The sequence below is a fragment of the Platalea leucorodia genome (assembly GCF_965183815.1).
Source record: "Platalea leucorodia genome assembly, chromosome: 9".
Classification (NCBI taxonomy): Eukaryota; Metazoa; Chordata; class Aves; order Pelecaniformes; family Threskiornithidae; genus Platalea; species Platalea leucorodia.
The window spans coordinates 33,267,928-33,283,254 of NC_138831.1; the positions used below are offsets into that span (position 1 = coordinate 33,267,928).

The following is a 15,327-nucleotide window of genomic DNA, read 5'->3' on the forward strand; positions in this document are numbered from 1 at the left end:
ATCAAAGGAAGCCTTTTTAATGACATCAAATTCATGTACAGCCCAAAAGAAAAAGAAAATATCTTAAAAATGCAGATGTAGTCACTTCAGAATGATGGAGTTTCCAGTCTGAGTGTAATACTCCCCCCCCCGCAACTTTTTCTTCTAGAAGTAAATTCAGGTTTTGAGTGGTTTTTCATCAAAGTGCAGCTGTCTTGTAAGGAAGTGGCTCCTGCACCAGCCATGTTTGCCTGGCTTTAACTTAATCATATGAAGTCCCATTTCTCATCACACACAGTGACACATCTTGCAATTTCTGCAGAGGCCAAACCCTTAATAAAATTTGTGCAGCCTCGCAAAATGGCAGGACAAAGCTGAATCATGACAAACACTTTGTTTAAAGGGTTAAAAGACTTAAAGTTTAAACACTTACCTTATTGGTCCCCCCCTGCTTTGTTACCTTTTCCGCATTTGTTCCATATTCCTTTTTCCAAGCTGACTGTTGCTATCTCTGGGGAACTAACTATTAAAGTGGAACTTGACTTGGCCAAATAGTAAGTATGAAGGAATGTGTGCATTGTGGTAGAGAACATGTGGTGGTGATGAGTTGCTAATCAGAGACAACCTTCTAGGTAGCGGCAGCAGGAATTATTAATGCTTGATCTGAAAGCTATGTGCATAGGAGTAGAATGAATGAAATTGCAGGGTTATCCACAGTTAGCTGGTGCTGTAGTCTGACCAAATGTCCCTTTAATGATTCAGGAGCCTTGTCACCCTGTAATGAATTTCGTTGAAATTGTTAATAATTTTGACACCGTGTTGCAAGTGATTGGGTTTCCCAGGTGTTTGTTTTTTTTAATCTAGTAACTGTAGGTGTCATTTGATTTGTGCTAGTATATAGCCTAATGAGACCATTGAACTGAGATGTAATTTTGCAAATGCATAGTACAAATGTACGTAGCTTCTTAACAAAATGGAATGACTGCAGTTTTGTGTTATATAAAAGGAAGTCTAAGACTCTCTAAATACCCTCTTGCCACTGTTCTAAAACACTAGTAAAAGATCCTTCCTCGATGAATGCTAGTGTAATTTAACCAGCAACTAAGTTACTCTCATAATCCTGCATACAGTAACTATACACTTTGTAATAGGGACTGAAATGATTGTCTTCAAAGCGTTGATCATTTAAGACTGTTTGCAACCTATGAAAAATCATTCAGGTAAAGGTTGTTGTGCTGTGATACTTCTAGCTGACTTGCTAAAGTGGTGCTTAAAATTGACGAGTGGTTGGTAAGTTCTTCTTTATTTTCCTACTGCAAGCAAACAAACAGAAGAGTTGAGATGCTCTCTTAAGCCAGTACATTTTCATTAGGGACAAGAAGGTGGCAGGGCAGTGTTGGAGTTAAATTCCAGAAGTCCAGATCCAAGACTTGAGAGTAGGAAATTGTGTATAAAATGGGGGCTCTGTGCATTAATCTGTGGAGCAAATGTCAGAGGTAATTTAGATTTTTCACTCCAAAATGCTACATTATTAAAAGACTTCCTTTATTAAAATCAAGTCTTTATTAGTTTCTTTCAGAAAATGGGGAAATTGGACAGAAGTACAAATACATTGAAGCTTTTCCGTACGGGTTTCTTTTTGGTGGGAGGGGAGAGAATGCATTTAGTATTGTCCAGCTAGCTCCAGCAAATAAATGTGTTCCAAATTATGTTCTCCTGCAAATTTAATTTTCTGTTTTCCTCTCCATTAATACTACAAAATGGAAAACCAGCATACAGACACCACGAAGGAGAAATCGATATAGATTAGCTTTTTCCCAATGTAAGAGAAAATAAGTTGCAAAGACTACGAGAAACCTCAGTGTGACTGAGTGTATAAGGGCCCTTTCGCTGCCTCAAGGTGCACATGCGTCTTGGCCTACCAGCTCCCTTCTTTTTTTCTTTCTTTTTTTTTTTTTTTTTTTTTTTATTTGACAGTCAATATGCATCGGTTTGTACTAGCAGCACAGCAGCGTGGTGTAGATTGTGTTATAGTAGAACTGCGCTTATGGCCCTGCTGCAGGTGTTCCTCTTCACAAATGCCCAAGGTTAGCCGTTATCTGTAGGAAGAAATTAGGGATGTCAAAACCCGAGTGACTTCTAGAATCCCGTAAAAACAAACAGCGTGGACTGACATAAACACTAGCTTGCTGCTTACTGAATAAATGCAGTAGCAAATCAGAGCAGAAGAAGTCAGTGCTGGCAGTTACTGTGGTAATAGCTCATGCCTAGCAATGTTTTGCAGCTGTGTAATTAAACTGTAAGCTTTGTTTTTAAAAGTTAAAAAAGGACACTAACAAAATTCAGACAACTAGCAGTCCTATTGTATAGTTTTGTGGCAACTTTTATCTAAGCAGTGCAAAATGCTGGAAATTTCTTTGTCGGGAGGTCTGCTAACCAGTTTCCTGGGTCGTAAGACCAAGCCCCAAGATTTGGCAGTAAGTACCAGTCACCTAAGATAGCTGTAGATAGAGGTAGGGATAAAGAACGATTATCCTGATTACGTAGATAGAAAAAATGAGACACCAGCTAGCATCCCCATTCACACAGCAAATCGGCACTAGAATGAGGATTATAGTATCTGTTTCTTGCCATGCAGTTCAGGACTTTGATTAAAACTATATTACATTAAAGAGAGTCACATGATTGCAGTGTCAGTGTGTTTTCTTTTCTTGTGAAAAACTTTCTCTGAATTGCTTTATTTAACAAGAATCACATTTAGCCTGGTCATCAAATTAATCATACTCCAAACTGTGTTAATCGTAGCCAATGTAACTACTGTTAATTTTCAGCCAGAGAAGACAAGAGGAATAAAATGGTTAAATGTTCATTCATAAGCACCTGAGCCACTAAGAAAGAAAGTGAGAAGTCAAAATATTATGGGAAAAAAATGGTGGTTTATGAAATTTGGAAGTCTCTTCTGGCCATATTGAAATAATCAGGCTAGTCTTCAAATGCTTTGGTTTTGAAATGCATAGGACGTTGCATAGCAACTCTTTTCCCTTCGTTCTTTCCCCGTTCTTCTTCTGTCCCACTAAGTTTGGTTACTATGTCTTGTTACTGTGCCTGTCTGTTGTGTCTAGTGAATAAATCTTCTCCACTATAAAAAGATAGAATTTGTATTCAGAGGTGGTGCTTTGTTTTTTCTTGGTTTTATCTTCTCCTCAAAAGAGTTAGTATCATTATTCTCTATCTTGCTGCAGTGTCTTGGTGTATATTTCAGCCATCTTCATCATTTGTGTTTGATTTAAGTTCATGAAAGTAGTATAACAAAGCTGGAGCTTTCAGAACTCCCTAGACTTCACAAACTGGGAAGATGTTAGCTGTAAGCCCTGGGAAGTAACGAGAGATTGATTCTCCAAAGAACTACTTTTCTGTGCTCCTGGACAACTGAACGCATCTGGACACGGCAGTCCTGATTATTTTGAGCCTAGGCTTGTAGTTCAGTGGTTTGATACTATAGTTTGGTCTGTGGTATGGTTTCGTAATGTGAGCTGAGTCCCAAGCCAGAGTTGTCTCTACCTGTCATTCCTTCAACAAGGAAAATCAAATCATCTAGTTTTCAGCTGCAAACTAGATTGCTGGTCTTTTTTACATAAAAGTACAAGGAAAAATATGTCTTCAGTTGCCTGGTAATAAAAATGTTGAGATAACAATTTGCATTGCTGGGTCAAAAAAGAATGAGAATATTTCTGGATGGATAAAGCCAAGACAGTGGAGAGATAAGACTCTTCTAGAGAAGGAAAATAAAAATCACTTAGTGTTGCACACATGACTGAGAGGGAGCAAACATCATCTCTCTTTGTTCCTCAGAGAACCCTAAACTGGTTTTTAGCTTGTTTGTGCTCCTAAACACTTGCAGAAGTCCTAGACTGTTTGTGTTGGGATTTCTTTTTGTTTTAATTTTTCTTTATAAGAATTAGGAATATTATGTTGGTCTATTATGGTTTTCCAGCAATTTTCTATTTGAATATAACATTAAAAATATACATAGAGACCTCACCACAACAACTTCACATGAATAGTTTTGCCTGTTAGAGAATCTAAACCATTTTCCATATAGTCTTCTTTCATTAGGCATTCAAGTGTCTTCGTTGAAGCCAGTGCTTCATGTAATAGCAAAGCTTTAGTTCTTTAAATTAAAATTTGTGTATAAGTAAAATTTCTTGGCTTAAAGTAAAACAATAAACGTAAACGTCAGTGATCCTGGCATGAGAATATGAGCTCTTACTGCACTGTTCCCTTCAAGGTGTCCAAATCAGTAACAGAGGTTGAAAGAATTTAGATTTACTCCTGAAAGTCAGTCTTGCAAGCCCCAAAAGTGCTCAGTTTTTTCCGTACTATTTGTTGTGCATCTCCTTTAATACTCTTTGAATCCGAACGTTTTCAGCATTAGGGAGTGCTGTACAGTATCAAGTGACCTACTAAGAGGGATCCAGCTGTGTTCAGGCCCAAAGATCCAGTCTTGGCATTGCAGCATTTCTACCTTGTGTGTTTGAGGTGTTGCTCATACCTTACTTTTAATTAATACTTTGGTGGCCGTGTTCGTTTCTACTCCACCCATCACACCCACAGACTTCAAAGGATTTGTACTAGTATAACCTCAGTATTTATTTTATTTTATTACTAGTGTGATTTCCTAAGGAAACAAGGCTTGGAGAGGTTGTTTGTGTTTGTCTGGTTTTCTGCCCATCACCCCAGTCTTCCTCATTTCCAAAAGCATTTCAGCCAAGCCTGAGAGCATCAGCAGTCCCAAAGATGTGTTCCTACACGTTTCATGAAAATCGAAAAACATGCTCAGAAAGATACCCAGCTAATACTCCACTGAGGGATAGCGCGCAGCCTGTGCTCAGCTACAGACAGGAGAATCTGTAAAGGAGAGGAGGACGCAAGGAATGCCCCACATGCTGCGAAGGCTTCTGCTGGAATTTCAGCCTTACTGGACCCCAGAAAATCCAACTGAGAGACACAAATCTCTAGGATACCAGGCTTTGTTAGTTCTTCTCGGGAGCTGCTTCTACTAGCTATATCATTGCAATCTCCAGCGGGCCTGCTCATGGCCAGAATGCCATTATGGTGGGGATTGTACATAGAATAAACAAACCTTTCACACAAGGAGTGGGCAGGTAAATTCCATCAGCTCTCGATCAAAACACTTACTGTGTGTGTGTTCTAAAAATGCCTCAGACATCTACCAACCAGCTGTCATCCTTAGAAGTACACGGGGTTTAAGTATTTTAATATATATGAGTGGACAGATGGTCACTTAACGTAGTACATTAATGGAATGGGCAGAGCTGTGCTGCCACTGGCTTTCAGTTTAGTAGAACTGCAGTGTTTGTAAGCTGCAGGTGTTCGGAGGCAAGTAATTTGCAGCCAGCTCAAATTACTTAGGGTACATGACAGAGCAAATTATTTAGGTAATGAAGCTGAAAATGCAGGAAGATTAGAATATTATATAGTAAAATCATTCCTTGTTAATTCAGTTTGTGATCAGATATTATGTTGCTTTAAATACCACATTACATGCAGTACCCTTGTTTGAGTCAATGAATATGTATGAATATGTCAGTGAATATGTATGCCTCCTAATTTAATCAATATACTTACAAACAGTGCTAGCAGTGATGTCTGGCACAAACTGCATCCCTTTAGAAGCAGGTTAGCCCAATTTGTATATGTATCATATTTATTTCAAAGTCCTTCTGAATTAGCTCCAAAATTGTACATACCCTGTGAAGTCGGGGACAGGCGAGCCACATTCAGGGAAAGGAATTTAAACCTTTCTTGCAGTCAGAGAAAGGATAACTTCTTAAGGAGTACCCTGAGACCCAGGAGATTCCAGCTCCTGTCTGGCTGTTGTACATACCCCACATCTAGCCTCGAGGAAAGTCCTCAGTTCAGCTAGCAATTTTGGCTGGGGTGCTTTCCCCAGAAAGCCAGTGGATCGGAGAAGGATGCTCAGTGCCCGTAGAGGTTTTCAGAAATAGAGACCGGTCCGGCAAACTAACCAGTATGTGCTTAACTCCGTCTTTACTGAGTAAAAAAGGAATGTGTATACCTGGAACTTCTTGATATTGCTGCCTTGAGAGCTGGAGGGTGGGAGCTGTGATGGGGAACTCCATAGAAATGCTCTTGCCTCAATGGTGCCGGCATACACAGGCGATTGGGACCCTCTGTACCACAGGAGGGGAAGGGAGCACTTCCTACACAGGTTTTCCTTTCCAGAAAATGTGAATTTTTCAATTCAGAAATACTAAGAGGCAGTAGGATTCACCTGACTTTGACCTTCTAAAAGTTACACTTGTAATTAAGGTATCATTAAATTCCTTCTCTGGTGAGTGAAGAGGAGGCATCTCCGCTCAGGGGTTCATCTCGCTTGTCTTGAATTAGATAAAGCATGTCCCTTATCCCTTTTTCCTTCTCGCTTTCTCCTTCTCTTTCTTTTTTCTCTCTTTCTTCCTCCCTTCCTCATTACTGTAGAAGCAGACAAGACAATTAACTTCAGCTAATTACCCAACTTTCAAGATAGCTCAGGTCAGCTAGGTGAATCTCACTTAAAAGGCAGGAATGAGGACCAATTTTTGCTTCCATTGAAGAGCCCTTCCAAGATACCAAATCTGAGGTTTCATACCTGTTGCAAATTGGAAAAAATAATGTGGTCTGTGTGAATGTGCAATTTTAAAATAACAGTGTGAAAGCAGGAGGAGGAATGGGAAAATCCTTTTTCTACCCCAAGACAATTAATTCACTAGAAAAAAAACATTTCATTCAGACACACTAATGGGGAGGAAAAAACTTCTGTCTTTGGAACATAATTTTTTCTTTGAAAACTGCTTTCTTCAGGGTGGACTGCTAATACGCTTTCCTCTGTTGAGACTCGGTGTGTTTCTACGTAAATGGCAGAACTGGGGAGAAAGATGCCCCATGCTTTGCTTGGCTATGTGCGCTCTTGTCCTGGCCGGAGTCTGCCCAAGGAGTTAGAAAGGAAGAAACTAAAGATTAAGATGAGCTTGTACAGAGCAATTCCTTACAAATACAGAATTAGATTTCTTTCCTCCTCTACTGCTCAAGCCAGACAAGGAGTAAAGCAGCATTTCATGATGCGGGAATTAGTAAAGAGAGAGAGGCTGTCTAGAGGGGTTGGTTGGGGGAGAGAGCTTGAAAAAGGTAGGCAAGCCCAGTAAAACTGTTCAAGATGTGGGGAAAGAAGTGAAGCCTGGCGTAGGAAGGAATAAGGCATATTCTTCTGTTCTGGATGCCAACAAAAGATGTCATTTAGTGCTCCCTCTGGTTGTCTGGTAAGCATGTTCACTAGGAATTAGGTGGAGGCAGTCATATAATTTAAGCATACCAGAGCTACTTCAGACAATTGCCAAGTGAAGACACAGTGGATGGAGGAAGAAGAAAGGTTCAGGGGAAAAACACAGGCTTTTTTTTCCCTGTAATACTTGGGCTCAAGTTCCTGTTCTGTCTGATTTTGAGCAAATCAAAGAGTCTGCACTCAATTTTCCTTCTGTAAGATGATGATCATATGATGTTACAGCAGAAGGAAGATTACCAGACATTCCAGTTATAGGATTAGCTACATGCTAGAGTCACATACACTGAGAGATCTTAGTGGATGTCAGATGCCCTTTCCTATGGAGACGAGTTTGCCTTGTGTTGGACATCAGTTCGTAGTGATTACTACCTCCGGCCCTTAATGGTCACTTCTCCCTCTCAGGAGCTGTTTCTGTAGCAACTTGTTTGATACTTGCAGTGGGTCTCTGTGCTTGAGCTTGCATTTGTTGCTCTTGAGGGTTTGTTTGGCCTTTTATTCCTTTTCGTTGCTGTCTTTGGCACAGGACATCCGTGGTAGTATTCTGGAGCACTGTTATTTCAGGGTGTGAAAGATTCTTAGGCCTTTAATCTGGGAATACAAACTACATCTGTCACCTGGGTATCTGTAGCGGTTTCTAAGCAACCACAAGAGTTTATTTTTTCTGCAATTCATATTTAAGAAATAATTTGCTCATGCATGAACCAGAATCAGCCTGAGCACCACCCCAGGAGACAGAAATTGTAAACTGTAATTTAGGCTAATTCTAGTCTAAAGCATGAATTAGAGTATTTTATATAATCTTGGAAAATATACCATATAAATATATGTAAGCACAGAACAGGTACAATTAACGTGAGCCCAGTAGGAAGCTTTAAGTAACTCTGGGAATGTGAGAAACCAAGTTGGAACATATTCTTGACATGTAAAAATATTTCCCACCTGCCTTGTTTGCATAAGAACAAGGTTTTAGCAAGTACGTATTTGCATGTCAAAGTTAAAAGTGGGGAAAATATTTTCACCCTTGTAAGAAAAATGCATACTCTTGGCACAGGCAATTTGCATTTAGTAAGTTTAAAGTATCGAAGTCCTTTCATGCTATATGGAAAGTGTATGAACTTGCGACAGGGATTCCATTTCAATGAGTTGATTTGCAAGGGCAACCGCATGGAGCAGTAATTGATCTGATGTCTTTCTGTGCATTAATTTGTAATACAATTGGTTGTGGCAGTCCCAAGCCATTTATGCTTCTGAGCTTCACCCCACTGTCCTGTATCTCAGAGTGAAGCGATAAGTTAAGTTTTAAATGCTGCGTGCTTAACTGAAAGTACCTTGAAGATGTAGTAAACTCAAGGAAATCTGAAATTCTAAAATTATACCTGATTTGGTGCCGCTGCCAATACACACAATGGTCAGCAAATGCTGGCACAGCTGGAGCCTGTGAATCTGCAGAGATTCTCTTCTAGCAGTAAAGCCCCCTGGAAAATGCATTTGGGACTAACCATGGCACCTTTTAGACTATTAGTAACCTAGCTTTAGGCCATCACTTTGAAGGCATGTTACATTCCTTCAGAAACACTCTGCAAATGCCCTGTTGCTGAAGAAATAGGGATTGCATAGACAGGCTTCATGGGTGATTTAACTAATGTGCTGGAGATTGTAGAAAAACAAGATCCAATTATATCATACCTATTCAAAATAAGGCAGTAATTATGTATATAAAAGTGAAATGTGAAAAATACACTGCCATGTAGCTGTTGAGATAAGCCTTGCCGCTACCCTGTCAAAGCAGCTGGAGAAGGCTGCTGATTCACTGCAGCAGAGTAGCAAAATAATCATATATTGAAAAGGGGCAACTGGGAGTCTGTAGATGTATTCCAGAATTTGCCCACAGGATTGCTCTCTGAATTTGAACTGCATGTTATACAAATTGTGAGTTTCTGTGAATTTCATTCTGTTGTTCAATGTGTTGATATAAAGTGGGGTTACGCTACCCTTTCTGCTCGAAGCTTTGTTCGTAAATACATGATGCTCTAGTAATAATTAAGGTAACACATCAATGAAATAGCATACACTTTCTTTTTCCTTTTTATTACTTCACTTCCTGGTCCACTGTGTTTAATGTGTTAGCTGAGAGCAAAGTGAAATTAAAACAGTTTTTGGAGGACTGCAGGGAAGAAGTATTTCCTCCCTTAAGTGTCCTAATCAGCCCTTTTAGTTTCAGCCTGTCATTTTGTTGCTGCAGGGAAGGTGGGGGATTAAAGGTCAAGAATGCAAAGATCCTTATGATGGAAGCAGAGGCAAGTGGTGTCCTGCTCTATGAAAATATTTTGAAAGCTGCTGATAGGGAAGCGTCAGGAAAACAGGAATGTAGTCCCATTGCTGCTGGGCCCTGCCTTCCTCAGCAGAGCGTTGTAGCTGCTGTTAGGTTCCTGGGAGCAAATGGGTAGAATTCGGGTCCTACTCGGCTGCTCTGATCATTGCGTTTGATGTCATCTGGCGAATAGTTTGAAGGAGTATTTTAGCACAGTCAGTGCTGTGCTAAAAGTCTTCTGGTCTTCTACTTTATACAGTTATCTTATAGTTTGGGCCTGATCCTGAGCTATGATGGTTGGGCTGCGATGAAATGCAGTACCCAGTAGCACTGGGAGACGATTCTTGTTTAAGCAGTCGGTTAGGGATTTAATGGCATGTCAAATGCAATGTTTGTAAGAGTGGACATGACTTTTTCAAAACAGTGTTAAGCGTACAACTAAAGTTAAGCTAATGCATTGCAAGACAGTATTAGATGCGATTTTATGTGTTGTCACAGTCTGGGTAGCCATAAACTGGATGAAATAAAAGCTCTCTGAAACAATCGGGCATCTTGTGAATGGATTTCAGTTCCTCACAGGAGATTAACAGCACTTCTGATTGTTAATATATCATCGTTAGAGACACAGCAAGAGTTGCGTTTGTACGCCTGTTCGGACTAAGCCGGTTCAGGAAAACTAACGTAGCCTGATCCTAACACCACTGCACCAGAGAAAGTGCTTTCTTGGGATTTTTTTGTTATCTACCTAATGCGTACAGCCTGTGTTTGTGTGAGCACACGCAAGCGTATGTAAAACGTGGACTGCTGGTCTTTGATACTGTAAAGCACTGCCTCAGCACGGTCCTATCAAAAAAGACTTGCTAGCAAAATGACTGCAGCCAAAAGCAGTTGAAGAGGTGTGCCTGAGCATACAGAGTCCCTTCTTAAATCCATGTATTCAGATGGGAGGGTGCTGTGATTTAGAGACAGATGCAGAGAGTTTTGTCACACACTTTTTTGTTTTATATGTATGAAGTTCAATTTAAAAAATCTGGGCTTTCATATCACGTATCTCTATGGCATTTTCCAGACTGCGCCGACTCCCGTGCTTTTGTAAGTTGACTAGAACACTGCTGTATTTTCCTCCCTTGTTTGTTCTGTGGTAGCTAATACACAAATATGTACTGATAATTCACTTTCAATTCAGATATGTGAATTCTGGATTTCTCGTGTAAAATGTAGCTGCTATTTACCTTGTTACTTCTCTTTCGGATTGGGCAGTCAGGTGAACTGGATGGCATGATGGTGACCCCTCTGGTAAGGGTGTTGCGTTCGTTTTCCGGCAGGGCAAACTTTAAAATTACCTTCTACGATCTTACAGGAATAAGATGGGAAGAAACCTTTCTAGTGTCGTCTTAGCTCTTTGGCCAAAATGTGAACTCTCCTATTCTTTTTGGCTTTGAAACGCTGATTCTAGCCTTCTTGTGGGTTCTTAAACACCTTCTCAAATGACCCATTTTAATAACCCAAAAGCTATTATATAACGTGCAGCCATAATTTAGTCCAAAGCTCTAGGGGACCCTGCAGTTCAGCAATGAATAGTTAATGCAGTATAATGTTTAGCAGGTTATTAGTTTTCACTGTACAAATGCTGATCAGGGAATGCTTTTATAAGGTGTTTAAAAGAAAATGTAATTAACTGGTTGCGTGCTTCTGTTGCAGCTCAAATTGAAATTATTCCATGCAAGATCTGTGGAGACAAATCATCAGGAATCCATTATGGTGTCATTACATGTGAAGGCTGCAAGGTAAGCTTCTAAACTATTAAGTCTTAAACCAGCATTTAGCCTTTTGATAGTGATTATTTTCCTTCCTCTTTTAAAGAGCAAGCGTTGCACCAAAGTTGGATCGGTGGATTCCATTTCAAAGAATATTAAATCAATTGGGGATTCTGAAGTACTGGTTTTATTTGGCTTTTAAATAGGGCATTTTTGTAACACGCACACACACGTGTGCGCACACACATTTCAGGAAAACCTTCAAAAATCATGCAGTCGTGCTATGTGTGCCATAAACTGTCTCTCCCTGAATAAGCGGAAGAGGTACAGAAAGATGAACCACTTCTAGCATAGCACAAAGAATCTGTTCTGTGGATTCACTTTAGAGGGAGTTTGTGGCTTTCTTGAATCTCCCTCTCCGTTTTTGCTTTGTAAATTGCTAAGAAGCTGTGTCGAAATACGTGAGAGCTGTCTGACTTCTCAGTTTTCTTTTGTAATCTGCTACAGTTAGAAATCTGTTCTGCTTGGTATGAAAGATGATGTTGCACAAATAGCACGTGCCACTGGTGTAAGCATACTCAGGTCTTCGTCGAAGCAGTGCCTGTTCCTTGCAATGCAGCTGTGGCTGTGTAAGGTTTAGGCTTTGGATATTTTCCTGGATTTGTACCTTCAGTAACTCTAGTGAATGAGGATTACACTAGAAGTATTTATATTTTGTTTAGTTTGTCTCTCACAACCAAGAATTAAATTGGACAACGCTAACACTAGGCCAGAGTGCTGTGAAGCTAATCACTCCTTTTGATCACTGGTACAGAATTACAGGAAGAATTACTTGGGAAGCTAGTTGTCTATGCACAGGGTGCACAGCTGTGCTCTAGCTTGTTGCTTTCTTCATGTTTGTACGTGTTGCAGTCCCATGCTGATAGGTTTTCCACTGTTAATCTACACTTTCGGTGTGAAGAATTTGTGACAGTTTTTAGTCTGCTCTCCTGACATGCTTGATACTACCACCCATCTTCAAAAAGTAACATCGTTGATTTCACATTATAGAGATTTCCCTTGTGTTTTTCCAAGGAAGATTTTTGTGTTTTCGTTAAGACGTTCTCTAAGTCACATGGAAGTACTGGTAAGAAGGAGGGGGGGGGGGGCGGAATCTAAGAATGTTAGAATGATACGGGGCAGCACCTTCTGACCTTTGTAACTACTGTCGCTATGGTAAATGCAAGAAATGCACTAAAAATGCACTGATAATAAAGTGGTTAGTTTTTTTCAGCTTTATGTGGTTGAGCAGCACTTATCAAATTTCAGCTGTGTGAAGTGGCAGGCATTTGCAGTGAGAATTCTGCTGTATGACTATCTTGTCAAGGAGTATCAAGTAATGTTCAAGGTCCAAGACCTGTTTAATCCTTAAATGGTCTGAGACCAGTATATCTGAGAGTCTGCCTGAAGATCCATGATGAACATCGTTGTCAATAGACTGACGTTAGCACAATGCCAACGCTCGTCTATGCAGAAAACAGGCCTTTCTCAACACGGCTTGCTGCAGAACAGGAACAGGCCGCCAAAGGAGAGGAGAGTTGCCAGCCGTATTATCTTTTGCTTCATCTTCATGCAGGTCTTTGGCTTTGCCTTCTCCGAAGTCCTGTATGTGAGAAAAGTCCCCACCAAAAGCAGCAGGACAGCTGCATGCAGAAGGAAGCAACAGAGCGCACCATACTCGCAGTCACATTAGTTAGTACATAGCTGGTAGGCACTTAGCATTGCGGGTAAGAGACAGACATTTCCATCGAGCATTCCTCCATCGGAGTGACTGTACTTTCCCAGGAATAAATGCAAACGTGAGTTATTAGGAGAAAAGTCCTTTGTGTACCTCCAGCAGCCAGAACAACAGATGCTGGCCTGATAGTGAGAAATGCGTGTGCAGTTCCTTATGATTTAGAAGAAACGGTTTTCCTTCGAATTCTGTATGGAGTTCTTTGGGAGCTCTGTGCAGTCCTTGGTCTGCTCCTGAGAATCCCATCAGAACGGTCAGCGGGTGGGAAAGGGCAGAAGGGGAAGGCAAGCAGGCAAGTATGCTCAGCACACTGACACCCATTTGAACCTTGCAAGCAGAGTGTGCATGAATAAGTAAGACAGTGGCCCAGTGAATGACGTTAGGCATTTTCTCCTTCTCTTGGAGTAGGAGAATAAAGTTTTCTAGCCATACAATTTCAGGCAGGATTTTAAAGCCAATGAGTATCAGCTTAGTGAACTAAGTTATTTCCCTTTCAGGAGGGAAATAACTCTGAAGCTCACTCTTCTTTAATGCCAGAGCCCAGATGACCTGCAAGTAGTGACAGACAGGGGAGTGCTAGTGGGCGCAAGTCACAGGAGGAGTGTAAATGATCATGGCCTAGACAGCATATAAAACACCCGACTGTAGCAGATGGATTTTGTTTGTGCTACGCTCTTCCACAGTAATGTCAACAAAGTCTCACCCAACAGAACTATTTTGGCTGGTGAAAAAGTTGGCATAGCTTGGCTTCTGCCAAACAAGCCAGGTGTGTATTGGTATGGTTTTTTTCCCAGCTTTTCTGCGGCTATGATCTCTGCAGGTTTGAGCATGCTTACATTGCTCTTCATGTTACGCTAAACCTTCTTCTGTAAAAAGTACTTTGCTACAAAGACCTAGTTCCCAGTCCTGCGCTCTGATTCCTGGAGCCGATGTCCTGCACCAACAGTCCCAGAGAGGTTAGTGAGGTTCTGCAGAGGTGCTACAAACCCATCCATGTGCATCAGATTGCAGGATCAGGGCCTTACTCATCAGAAGTGAACAGATGTGCTGCTGCTCTCTCAAGCCAGGCCTGTCAAGAATGATCTACAGGCAGCAATAGCAGCAGCAGCAGCAAAGTGGGATGTTTTCAGCTCTTACCAGTTTTTGCTTGTTTGGTGTGAACTTTAATGTTACTTAATAGTAATGTTAATGTTAATACTTAAGTATTACTGTGTGAATACTGATAACCACCAGAAATAGAATTTATTTAAAACCTAAAGTGAAGTTTTAGTTGCAAAGACCTACTTTGCAATCTTAATCTGTATCATGTATGAAATCACAGAGAAGCTCTTGTCAAATTGCCTTTTGCTGATACTGTTGCTCTTCTACAGGTTTGTGACCCTTGCATTTCACATAATTGAAAGTTTTCTGACCGGTTTTTGTTGTTATATTGTGTTTCACATAACTAGAATTGAAGATCTGTAATGAAGCCAGTTAGTGTTTCCTGAGAAGTTTTCATTTCCTACCTTGCTGTGATGTCACTGGCTGCTTTTAGGAAGTTAGTGGCCATGTTTTGTACAAACATCATTGAGCACTCCCAGCCCATCAACCTATTTAGCTGAATTTGAATCTGCCTTTAAAAAAACAAAATTTAACACCCCCTCCTCTTTTTCCCCCCTAGAAAAAAAATGAGGTTTTTAGCCAGGCTCTGTTTTATACTTTATTTAGGAGGGCTCCTGTGGCTTATTATAAATAAAATAAATTTTAAAAGAGCAGGCTTTTTCTGTCTGACCATTGCTGATGCCCAGTATACTATATATAATGGGGGAAAAGGGAAGATGAGATTAATCATATAAGACTTTCACTCAGAAGCATGGATGAAGAATGACACGAAGACTGTACCACGACTCAGAAATAAAAGTTTACTCTCCTGTGTAAGATTGGAAATACTACTATTGTAGTAACACTACTGAAAAAACTAGTATCTGTATGGAGCAATTCCTTAACCATTAGTTGTGGGAACCCGTAAACAACGTTTTGCTCTGTATTAGGGACCATGCTGAGAAAGGAGACTGGTTTGTACACATCCATATTCTTTTCTCAGCTGCAAGTTGAATCCAGGTCAGCATTGTCAGAAAACACCTGAATGCTTCAAAAGGACATA

At 40.4% G+C, this 15,327-nt stretch overlaps 1 protein-coding gene across 2 annotated transcripts in view; it reads left to right on the forward strand.

Moving 5' to 3' along the window:
• The window catches only part of RORA (RAR related orphan receptor A), a 76,663-nt gene that overhangs the window by 34,454 nt on the left and 26,882 nt on the right, over positions 1-15,327 (forward strand). For both annotated transcript variants that reach the window (XM_082322324.1, XM_082322323.1), the window contains exon 2: positions 11,355-11,440. In XM_082322324.1, the coding sequence (XP_082178450.1) occupies positions 11,355-11,440 (86 nt within the window). The remainder of the gene's footprint in view (positions 1-11,354; positions 11,441-15,327) is intronic.